At 41.6% G+C, this 12,565-nt stretch overlaps 1 protein-coding gene across 1 annotated transcript in view; it reads right to left on the reverse strand.

Annotated features, from left to right (window-relative positions):
• Positions 1 to 12,565, reverse strand: part of MUSK (muscle associated receptor tyrosine kinase) — a 308,402-nt gene that overhangs the window by 56,473 nt on the left and 239,364 nt on the right. Inside the window, exon 15 of the mRNA XM_077475264.1 lies at positions 11,689 to 11,880. Within this exon, the coding sequence (XP_077331390.1) occupies positions 11,689 to 11,880 (192 nt within the window). The remainder of the gene's footprint in view (positions 1 to 11,688; positions 11,881 to 12,565) is intronic.

Here is a 12,565-nt window from a genome sequence, read left to right on the forward strand (position 1 = left end):
TTGAAATCAGGGACAGTTGGGAGGTATGGTACATACCTTAACACAATGCAGAGGAACAGACAAGTTTGACTGGGCCCTTAAGCAGTATGTGTTTATCAGCTGCATGTTGGACAATTAGTACTTCCTCTTTAGAGCTTCAATAAATGTCATGACCCTTACTTCCTGCATTGACAAGCTTCTTGACTATATGCAGGCTGCAAACAGCATAAACAGAATGCTGCCGGTTGACATATTATTGGCACATAACTCAGAATTATGTCTCAGGAGGCAAAATGCTGCACTAGAGGAGAGAAGAAGGTTACTAAGTTTAGCAACAAGAATGTATTTAAAGTAAGACAAGACAAATATTTTAACAAGAGCAGAAGGAGATGATTTGCCTTATGCTGATAAATGTTGTACTTTATAGACATGAACATATGGTGCCAAAATGTAAATCTGAGACATAGTGCATATGTAAGACAAAAATGTAAAATGTATGTCTTGTCGTGGTTTAAATAGTATACCAGATGTCTTATAAAATATGAAAGTTATTTAAAGATTGAGTTTCATTTTAAAGGGAATCCCCTGGTTTTGATGATTACAGTAAGGTGTTTCACATCCTCAGGTCTCCACTTTACCCCACCCATGGAGTATAAGCAGGGGCGGATCCAGGGGGGGAACGGGTCAATTGCCCCCTCCGAGAATACCGCCAGCTGATGACAGCACGGCCGGTTCCGGGGGTGCATTCGCGGCCGGTTCCGCGGGTACCCGCGCGGCCGGTTCCGTGGGTGGCAGCGCGGCCTGTTCCGCAGGTGATTGCGCTGAGTGGACGGGTGAGGGGGGGCAGCTGGGTGGCTTAGGAGGGCTGCTGGCCAATCAGGAAGGCAGGGGAGCAGGGAGATGGCATCATCTCTCACTGCCCTGCATCCCTCCAGTTCCGACCTCACTGTGCAGGAAGCTCTGTGCAGCAGAGAGATTACATCATCTCTCTGCTGCCTATCTTCACTCTGGACTCAACAAAAGACCACCTTAGCAGAAAAGTGACACAGTAGGTGACAATACGCAATGTGTGGCAGGCTACGTGGCAAGTGGCAATCCGCAATGTGTGGCAGACTACGTGGCAAGTGGCAATCCACAATGTGTGGCAGACTACGTGGCAAGTGGCAATCCGCAATGTGTGGAAGGCGACTGGGCAAGTGACAATCCGCAATGTGTGGCAGGCTACGTGGCAAGTGGCAATCCGCAATGTGTGGCAGGCTACGTGGCAAGTGGCAATCCGCAATGTGTGGCAGGCAACGTGGCAAATGACAATCCGCAATGTGTGGCAGGTGACGTGGCAAGTAACAATCCCCAATGTGTGGCAGGCAACGTGGCAAGTGACAATCCGCAATGTGTGGCAGGTGACGTGGCAAGTGCCAATCCGCAATGTGTGGCAGGCTACATGGCAATCCGCATCTGGGGGCAGGCGACGTGGCAAGTGACAATCCGCAATGTGTGGCAAGTGACGTGGCAAGTAACAATCCGCATTTGGTGACAAGTGACATGGCAAGTGACAATCCGCATTTGGTGGCAGGCGACATGGCAAATGACACCCTCAGGGCTCCCACTGATTCTGCATTATGGTGAGTTGAACCATTTAATTTTATATTACAATGTATTAATAGAAATAATGCGCTTCAATCATCCTGACACCATAACAACCATGGTGCCGTAATGACTGAAGCGCCAATACCAGCCATTTCCCATATAAATTGCCCCCAAAAAACATATTTTATAGCAGTGCCCCTCCCGAGATTAGACTCTGGATCCGCCCCTGAGTATAAGTGTATCCATATAGTGACATTATGATATTAGCTAGGGATGCGCTGGGTTCAGGAATACACAGTCGTTTCTGAATTTTTTTTGTATACATTAGATAGTGATGCACTGATACCGATATCGGTGCTGATACCAAGCATTTTCACGGGTACTCGTGAAAATGCTCCCGATACCGATACTGATGCTTTGCGGGGCTTTTTGTGTCAATACAAAATGAATGGGTGCAAATCGTGCTGCAAATATTCACATGCATTTTGAGCAGGAATGCGATTTGATTCCTGTCTGAATTGCATACGATTTCCCCCACTGCTTCTATGTGTGTAGAAAGGGAAAAGCTCCATCTAGTGGGCAGTTTTATTAAAAATGTTAGCACTCACATTAAGTTCAGTTCAAATCGATCCAATACCGCCGATGATAGAAAAATCACAGCCGCTGGAGGAGATGTATAGATAGCCCCCCCTAAGTTGACATCACTTCCGCTCTATATCAACGGGGTACCAGAACTTCTCCTCTAGCCCTGTGAGCACCTCCAGCGGCCATGATGTTCTATCATCGGGGAGACTGGGACACCTATGCAGATTTTTCATTTGACCAGATATGTGAGTTCTAAAATTTTTTATAAACTACCCTCTTGATGGCGCTTTTCACTTTCCATACACACACACACACACACACACACACACACACACACACACACACACGAGCGATGGAGGACATTGCATGCGATTCAGACAGAAATTGCACTGCATTCCTGTTCAAACTGCATGCAATTTTTTTTGCAGTGCAATTTGTGCCCATTTATTTTGTATGGTCGCAAATCACCCTGCAAAGTACTCAGTATCGACAAGTACTTGACCGAAAGTATCCGTACTCGTACTCACTGAAAGGTTATGTTAAGCATCCATCTTGTTTCTGTCAGCCATCTTAATATTCACAAACTTCCATTTTACAATATGTATAGTTTGAACACCCCTTTAACTTCTCAGATAACTGTCTCAACATGAGATTCTTCTAACTCATTTGTTCTCACACACTTATCTAAAACTTTCACACATTTTCTCAGCATTCCTCTAGCTACTGAAGAAATTATGTACCGTCTCTTATCTTTTTCTTATATTAATTCAGCTAGCTTAGAAGAACAAAGAACAATAGCGTTTTGTCTTGACCAGCTGTAATCGTCTTGATGTCTACTGAGCATGTCTTATTCTGTGTGACGCAAAATTTACTATATCAATCGCTTTGTAATAACTCAATACAATTAGTTCTTGAAGGACGCCATGGTGTGTGTGTGGTTTTATTTGTCCTTCGAGAATTGATTCCAGAGTGCTCTGAATTTATACAATACATTGGATCTAAGGTCTGAGAGGTTGAAGGGACACAGGATTAACCCTTTCAGCACTGGGGGCTTGTCCCGGGATGGATGTTTATTTACCCTTAACGGACTTGGAAAGCTACTTTTAACGGCTCGGTAAGTGAATTCTATTCTTATTGAGTGAAATTGACTTGCCGGGGTCCAGGTGTGTGACTTGGCTTCCATCCCACAGAGATTGCTGTTGGGTTATAGAACCTCTCATAAGTATAGATAAGTTGACCGGTCATGACCTTAGGGGTCATATAGTGTTTTGGGGGACACTTGAAAAGGTTTTGGTGACCTTAGAAGAATAGGTCTTGGTGACCTTAGAAGAATAGGTTTTGGTAACCTTAGAAAAATTTACAGAGTACTCAAGAGTTTTAGTTCTGTTCGGGACAGAACTGGTGACTGATGATCAATGTATTGTGTAAACTTTGTGTATGATTGTATAACTGCTTTGCTTTAAAAGTATCACACTGAATGAATTGCGCTGAGTGTGTATATGTGGACTGCTATTTTGTTTCAAGAACCAAAAGGCATACTTGGTGAGTAGTATTCCTGGAGGTTATAAAGTTACAATTTGGGTAAAGCTATTTTGTGAAAGATAAACAGATTAATGTACATTGCAAAGTTAATTTCATAGAAGATTTAAATTTGTCTGAAACAAAACAGCAGCTCCATGAGCAAAATTGTGTGTTTATTGTATGTCTGAAATACTCTTGAACTTGTTCCAAATTTATTCTGTTACAGTCTTGAAGTGATTGTAGCTGTATTAGTATAAAAAAGTATCACGGACCGTACCATATTTTTTTGTTAAAGGAATCTAAGTTGAGGTATTGTCTGATTCACACCGTTTCCTGATTGTCTGCACCGCTAGGTGGCAGTCAAGCATGGTAAATTGTTTTGTTTTCATAGGAAAATGAAATGTACGGAGCAATACCTAGTTAACCCTTGGGTGGATCATATGGCAGGATGGACAGAAAGCGGTTTAGGTATTCTGACAATTTTGGATCCATTATTGATCCAGACTTTCCTGAGTAATCTCAAACCTCATTTAGTGGTCCCAGTCAAACAAATGATTACTGAATGGTCAACACTTTCTAGAACTAACTTTGGTAAAGCTCTTTCACAGAAAGATGCAGCAGGTTGTTTTGATATACCAAAGCCGTCGCCTGTCTCCACACAACATTTCCAAGGGAATCCGAAAGGAAATTTTAGAGGCAGAGGAAATTTTAGAGGCAGATTTAAAGGCAGAAATGGAAGAGGGATGAGTCACTCTAGAAACAATGGATGTTTCAATTGCGGTGCTGAGGATCACTGGGTGAGTCAGTGTCCTCACCCCACCGCTACTCAGACTCCCGATTCCAGCTCTGTCCCTAACCAGACACAACAACCACAGGCATCCATCCAACAAGGTCCAACATTTCCAATCAAATGGGGAAATCAACAACAATGATGGGGCCCGGAGGGTAGTGTCCCAGCTTTTCCTTTTGTCTCAGATGATTTCACTGACAGTCCAATGGTTGCTATTTCAATAAATGGGAGACTCCTCCCCTATCTCGTTGATAGCGGGGCCACTAGGAGTACTATTTGTGAAGATAATTTCAGAGGCAAGTGGGAACCAGCGGAACCCTCTTTGGGAATTAATGGGATACTGACAAAAACATATAGGACTCCACCCCTACCAATAGAAGATGATGAAGGGTACACCATATGCACACATTATTTTAGGATAATACCAAGGTGTCCTGTAAATTTGTTGGGAAGAGACTTGTTTGGACCACTAGGAATCACAATTAGAACCAACTCAGAAGGAGGTCTAGACATTTCCTCAGATAAAATCACTATAGTAGCATGCAAACCAGGTTTATTGATGCTGTCACAACAAAATAGTAAAGAAGATTTTGAGGATATAGACCCCCAGGTCTGGTCTACATCAGATCTGGATGTAGGACTTGTTTCATGCACACCATACAAGGCCACTCTCAAAGAAGGTGCATTTGCTATCTATCACAAACAGTATCCACTCTCTAAAGAAAAGATGGATGGCATAGTGCCAATGGTGAAAAAGTTTCTGCAGGATGGAATCGTGGAGGAAATTATTTCTCCATACAACACACCTGTTAACCCTGTAAAGAAGCCGGATGGCTCCTTCAGATTTGTACAGGACTTGAGGGCCATAAATGACCTCATAGTCCCAATAGCACCCATTGTACCTGATGTTCCATCACTACTGTCCTCCATTCCAGCAACAGCCAAATGTTTTACTGTAATTGATTTAAAGAATGCTTTTTTCTCTGTCCTTGTAGACAAGGAGACAAGGCCACTCTTTGCTTTTACTGTGTCGATTGACCAACACAATTGCCAGTTTACCTGGTGTAGAATGCCCCAGGGATATATAGACTCACCTGTGGTCTATTCTATAGTACTCCAAGCCACCCTCAGGCCTTGGACTGCCTCTCATGGTTCTGTACTGTTGCAATATGTTGATGATCTTTTGATTTGTAGTTCTTCAGAGGAGGACTGCCGAGCTGATAGCCTATCCTTATTGAAATGGTTACATACGTGTGGTCACAAAGTGTCTAAGAAAAAATTGCAATGGTGTAAACAGGAGGTTGAGTACCTAGGGTTTGTGCTGTCTCCGGGAGTTAGGAAAGTCAGTCACAAAAGAACTGTTGCTATAGTGGGTCTGCCCCGCCCACTTACCAATAAAGACCTGCTAACCTTTCTTGGAATGATTGGTTACTGCCGCCAATGGATACCTGACTATTCTTTCTATGACAATATATTGAGACAAGCAACCCTCTCTGAAATGTCTGATATTGTAAAATGGTCTGATGAAATGTTAAATGCTTTTACCATGTTGAAAAGTGCAATGGTTACCAGCCCGAGCCTCGGCCTCCCTGATTTTAGCAAAATGTTTCACTTGTTTGCTAGGGAAAATTGCAGAATCATGGCAGGAGTACTGGCCCAGGAACATGGTGGGAGACTGCGCCCTGTAGCTTTTTTCTCAAAGGTGGTTCCAGTACAGGTGCAAGGCATGCCTGCTTGTCTCAGAGCATTGGCTTCTTGTTCTATGGTTGTAGAGTTGGCAGCACCATTTACCTTGGGCCATAACACTACTTTACACACCTCACACAACGTTACCACACTCCTCAAAACTTTACATACTCAGCATATGTCAGCACAAAGATTGAGTGGGTATGAAGTCATCCTCCTGTCCAATCCAAACCTGAAAATAAAAATTTCAAACATAAACTCTGGCCCAGCTCCAATTTTGAATGCCTTATTAGGTCTTAAAGGAGAACAGGATGACTTACCACCACCTCATGACTGTACACAATCAATACATCAGGACACTTCACCTAGAGCAGATATGCATTCAGTACCAATTCCTACTGCACAAACAGTTTTTGTTGATGGCTCTTGCAGCAGACCAAGTGATAATGTCTATCATGCAGGATATGCTGTTGTCCAACTGCCGGATACTGTCCTCGAGGCCAATCCAATACCCTATCAGTCTGCACAAGCTGCTGAATTGATAACATTAACCCGTGCATGCCAGCTGTTTGCAGGAAAAGAGGTAAACATTTACACCGATTCCAGGTATGCTCATGGTGTGGTTTGGGACCATGGTGTAATATGGCTTTGCAGAGGATATGTGGCAGCAGATGGAAGGAGCATCTCACACTCTGACCTAGTCACAGCATTACTAGATGCAATTCAGTTGCCTTCAAAACTAGCTATCATGCACTGTAAGGCACATACAGGCCAAATGATTGATATAGCCAAAGGTAATGCACTAGCTGACAGAATAGCTAAAGAAGCTGCATCTACACAAAAGGCAAACATTCAAATGCCCATGCTAACACCTCAGCCATGTTCCCTGAAAGAGACACATTGGCTCACAGAACTGCAGGCTTTTGCCACCCCTGATGATATTGCGCAATGGAACTGTGATGGGATGGTACAAAAGGATCCTAAAACAGGATTAATCTGCAAAGAGGGGAAGCCATGTATTCCTGTTGCTGGCGCCCCCCTGTTCATTGCACAATATCATGGACTGGGTCACAAGGGATGGCAGGCCACATGTGAACTTCTAGATGCAGATTTTTTCATTGCAGGATTACCTAATCTAGTCAAAGCTTTTGTAAGGAGATGTGTCACTTGCATTAGGAACAATCCAACAAACCCAAAGAAATCAAAGCATGAACATCTTGAGTACCCAACAACACCGTTTACCCATTTACAGATAGACTTTACACATATGCCCAAAGATGGAAAGAAACAACAATATCTTTTGGTCATAGTGGGCATGTCGCAGTGGCCAGAAATCTTTGTCACCAACAATGAAAAGGCACAAACTGTAGTGAAGATCCTCACACAGGAAATTATTCCTAGATAGGGATGTCCATTGCAAATAAATTCAGACAATGGCTCAGCTTTCACAGCTAAAATCTGCCAAGATCTTGTAAAAGTACTAAAAATAGACTGGAAATTTCACCTCCCCTGCCATCCACAGAGTTCAGAAATTGTAGAGAGAATGAATAGAACAATTAAAGACAGGATAAGGAAAGCTACGGGTGGGAATTTTGGCAAGTGGAAAAAAGTTCTCCCAGCTGTATTAGCTGAAATCAGAATGACCCCTCACAGTGTGACGGGTTATTCCCCCTTTCAGGTACTCATGGGTAGGCCATTCCCCACACCGTGGGCTAATCATCCCTTGATGGTAGAGAAAGGTGATTTGGAACAAATACAGGAGGAATATGTAAAAAAACTGATTGAAACTCTTGATATTGTCGAAAGAAGAGCTGCTCGCACCTCTCCTTCTTCTTCACAGGTACCAACCCACCCGTTCCAGGTCGGTGATCAAGTTGTGGTCCAGAGGCTTCAGAAAGGTCGAAAGCCGCTAGAGGTTCCATTCGGACCAGTGACCAAAGTGGTAGCCATCACCAGGACCGCCATCCTTACAGAGGAAAGTCCTACTTAGATCCATGCCAGCAGAGTAAAGAAGGTTGATCTAAGCCCAGGAATTGAAGAAAGGCTGAAAAGAGGTGAAGCAGGTGTTTTAAGTCCTCAAAAGACAAGCACAGACATAAAGGACAGTGATGTCACTCATTTCACCACAGACTTCTGGGAAGGCCTTTTGCATTCTGGCGATGTTTCTACTTCTGATCTTTGTCCCAGTGTGGATAATAACTAACTGTATCTTTCATCCTGATGACTTAGGTGCCTTGAAACTCATATGTGGTAAAAGCAAAATATACACCAACCACACTGACTTTCACCTCAGAAATCGCAGTAAAAGAGATGTCTCTAATGAATTGATCAAAGAAACAAGTTTTTCTGGAAAAATGTTACTGTTAAAATTTAAATATGCTTATGCTAGAAAGTCAGTCTATGAAAAATGCTGGATTTGTAGTAAGTTGCACCCAGAAACTGCTAAGATCCCACTTTTAGCTGTCCCTCTAAACCTCAAGTCATTATTGGAAAATACTCTAGTCTTAAGTATTAAGAATGTCTCGGAAGAGTACCGCAATCAGAGTATTATGTTTTACACTTTAGGAAAGACACATGAACCTGAGTGGTGTGTTCAGTTAGGCAATACATCCAAAGGAATAGGTATGTGTTCCAAGTCTGTATTTAACATTTCAAAGGGTATTCCCTTCCACACCAGTAACATTATCATAGGTCATATGTGTAGTTACAAAAATCAATCCCTTAACAATACCATTAGTGAACTTACTACATATAGGAACACAACCTCTGGGATACTTGTGAGTAAACTTGTTAGTGCTGCATTTGAGGCTGGAACTGAGCCCCAACGTAGTTCTCTAAGAAGTTTTTCATTGGGAAACAATACATACGTATGCTGTGCTAAAATTTGTTACCCATGGATCCCCGCAGGAGTGAAAGGATGGTGTTATTTAGTACAGTTGGTACCAGTCATGTCAGCCCTAGGCCAGAATCAGGAACATCACATACAAGTTACTTCAAGTCCAGTACATAGGTTAACTTATAAATACAAGAGAGAAAACCCACCTATGTTTTCTACTTCAGATAAGTCATGGACATGGTTTCCATCCTGGACAGGATGGGGCATAACCATGATGGACAAATTAAATAACTACACTAGTCTAATAAATGATGTTATGGAAAAAAAACTCTCAAGATATAGGACTACTCAATGTCGAGCTCAAAGCAATTAGAAGACAACTAGAGTTACACGAATTGGCTATTGAAAGCATGAGTGCAGCTCTGACAGGTTTATGCGAAAATGACCCAAGATTATGAATGTTGTACATGGTTTCACAATACCAGCCTGGAAATCCCAGACTACTATGATGTTATTAGTCAACACCGAACAGAGGTAAATGAATTAATGAAACAAGCAAGGGACATAGGTAATTATGGATGGAACCCCTTATCTAGTTTGGGTTTAGGTGGAATGTTTTCATGGTTAAGGGACATAGTGATAATGATTATCATAGTACTATTGTTAGGATTGATAGGCTACCTGATTTTCAAGCTTATTCTACTTTGTATTAGCAAATGTACTACACCAGACCAACCTTCTCACGCATATACACAATATCTGCAGCTTTATGTAAATTAATATAACAAATGTAGCAAGAACCGTAGATTTCAGGAGGCTGCGAATCTGTAGAAAGTCATTCCATGACTTAAGAGGGGGTTGAAAGGTTATGTTAAGCATCCATCTTGTTTCTGTCAGCCATCTTAATATTCACAAACTTCCATTTTACAATATGTATAGTTTGAACACCCCTTTAACTTCTCAGATAACTGTCTCAACATGAGATTCTTCTAACTCATTTGTTCTCACACACTTATCTAAAAGTTTCACACATTTTCTCAGCATTGCTCTAGCTACTGAAGAAATTATGTACCGTCTCTTATCTTTTTCTTATATTAATTCAGCTAGCTTAGAAGAACAAAGCGTTTTGTCTTGACCAGCTGTAATCATCTTGATGTCTACTGCGCCATGTCTTATTCTGTGTGACGCAAAATTTACTATATCAATCGCTTTGTAATAACTCAATACAATTAGTTCTTGAAGGATGCCATGGTGTGTGTGTGGTTTTATTTGTCCTTCGAGAATTGATTCCAGAGTGCTCTGAATTTATACAATGCATTGGATCTAAGGTCTGAGAGTTGAAGGGACCACCCTAGACACAGGATTAACCCTTTCACTCACCAATAAAAAAAAAACTAATATTATATTTGATTATATTATATTTCATCAGGTAGTGTTGGATCAGTCAACAGTTATCTCCCTTTGCAAAGATTTTCCAAAGATCTTTCTAAAGATTTACTGTAACAAAAGGTAAGGAAAGATATGCCAATCACTGGTCCACTAAGACCCCTGTTGTGTTTAAAAAAAGAAAGCCAAAGAGGGAGAGAGAGAGTATTCTTCCATTCCTGTGTCTACCACTTAGTTTACTAGAAGTCAAACATGGTCTATACTGTAAACTCTCCTGGTGACTCATATCATGTAGTATTGCTTCTGCTGAGAATGGGCAATGTAACTTCAGTTACTAGAGGAGACAAGCATTTTGCGTTGTCTGTTCTCTAGACTGTTTTCCCCACCAGGCCAATAATAACTGCTTAGATGAAAACAGCCTGCTGTTGAGGGCTCATTAGCTCAAACTCAAATTACCCACACAACCGAAGGAAAATTACACATCTCTTTGACTCTTCTGTTCTTTACTGCTCAATACACAGATGTTGATTTACTAAAGCTGGAGAGTGCAAAATCTGGTGCAGCTGTGCATGGTAGCCAATCAGCTTTCTAATTTCTCTACAAACCTGCATCAGATTTTGCTCCCTCTGGTTTTAGTAAGTCAACCCCATAATGTCAAGTAGAGAGATCTACTGTTCTTTCTCTAAAGAAAGTCAATAATGCTCTAAGATGTGTCTCATTGGTACACACTGTATTACATATTTAGTAGTAATACTTAAGTAGAACTGAAGGTTTTTTTCATTTTTTTTTCATTTTGGGCAGAGTGCGGGGGGGGGGGGGGGGGGTTGACTTCCTGTCCCATAGACAAAACAGGAAGTGAGAGGAAATCCCTCCAAAGGGAAGGAATTCCTTGGTAGTCACCAGAACTAATTTATATATTGGAAGATTTCCCCTCTATTGCTGTTCTTGTGGCCACTAAATATATTCGATTCTTTTTCACTTTCTGTAACAGTCACTAGGGCAAATAGAGAGGGTGAATCTACCTAACAGGGGTGTGGACTGTAATGAAAACCTGACAGGTGTCCTAATCGCTTGCCACTTTCTAAAATCTAAATCCCCAAAAAGAAATTCCTTCAGTTATACATTTTACATAAATGGTAAACAAGATAAAACATCAGAGAAATAAAATAGATCCCAAACCAGTAAGTCAGGTTATTGGTAAGTATCCTTGTGGTTGGGTACAGGGGGTGATGTCCTGTAAAAAAAATCCACTTCAAGCAAAGTGATGGAGTATGAAGACACATGCTAGATATGTTTTGAATAACAAATGCATAATTACCTGGCTTGAAATACTCTCCCAAATGCTCCTTCTCCTATGTCTCTGACATATTCTATATTGTTCCTAGGATATTCAAGGGTGATGAGTTTATGGTTAAGAAGTAAAGGCATTCTCTGATACATTGGGTTTGGATGTAATCTGTCCAGGACGAGCTCTGAAGGAAGGGCTGATAGAGTTGGGACAGCGGACTCCCTGAAATAAATGTAAGTTACGATCATTAACAAATTACCATCAAGTCAATGTTTCATGTGCAGCTAGAGGAACAAAATATTAATGGAAGAAATCTTCACCCCCTGCAAAATTTTGCGGTATCAGCAATTTCAGAGAAGGTGTTTGGCTGTATAAAACACAAGGCTGCCTAGGTTTTTACGTATGTAGCAGACCTCTCAAGTGATCTTCAATCTTTTTGTTCTAAAGTAAACTTCTACCAAAAGAAATCTGCAGGCTGCCTTTGCTGAGCTTCTGAATGTGCTACTTGCCTAACTGTTATGCTGATCCTCTGGTTTTAGCACTTTGAAGAAAAGATCTGGGACAAGTATACAGTTAAGAAAACTTAAAGTCAGATGTCATTATCTTCTTCTATGTTCTGGATTGGGTCAGAGGCTCAGTATGAAATTCAGGCATCTAGTATTTGCAGAATGAGAAGTCAACAAGCCTCTATGCTTCTCTCAGCAAACATTTCAGGAAGTGTTTAGGATAATTCTCTAGGCATTTAGCATATTAAAAATAAAATACATGGAAATGGTACTGAAATTGTTCAAGCCTTGCTAGAACATAGTTTCCCTCCCCGTATTCAGGATAGCAACAATGAGAGACCTTGGCTTCTCCCCTTCCTAGGAAACACTGCGCCAGCCCATAAATTTCCACTTCCCCCTGC

This window comes from Lithobates pipiens, unplaced genomic scaffold (assembly GCF_037356315.1).
Source record: "Lithobates pipiens isolate NorthernLeopardFrog02 unplaced genomic scaffold, aLitPip1_a1.2 Scaffold_13, whole genome shotgun sequence".
Classification (NCBI taxonomy): domain Eukaryota; kingdom Metazoa; phylum Chordata; class Amphibia; order Anura; family Ranidae; genus Lithobates; species Lithobates pipiens.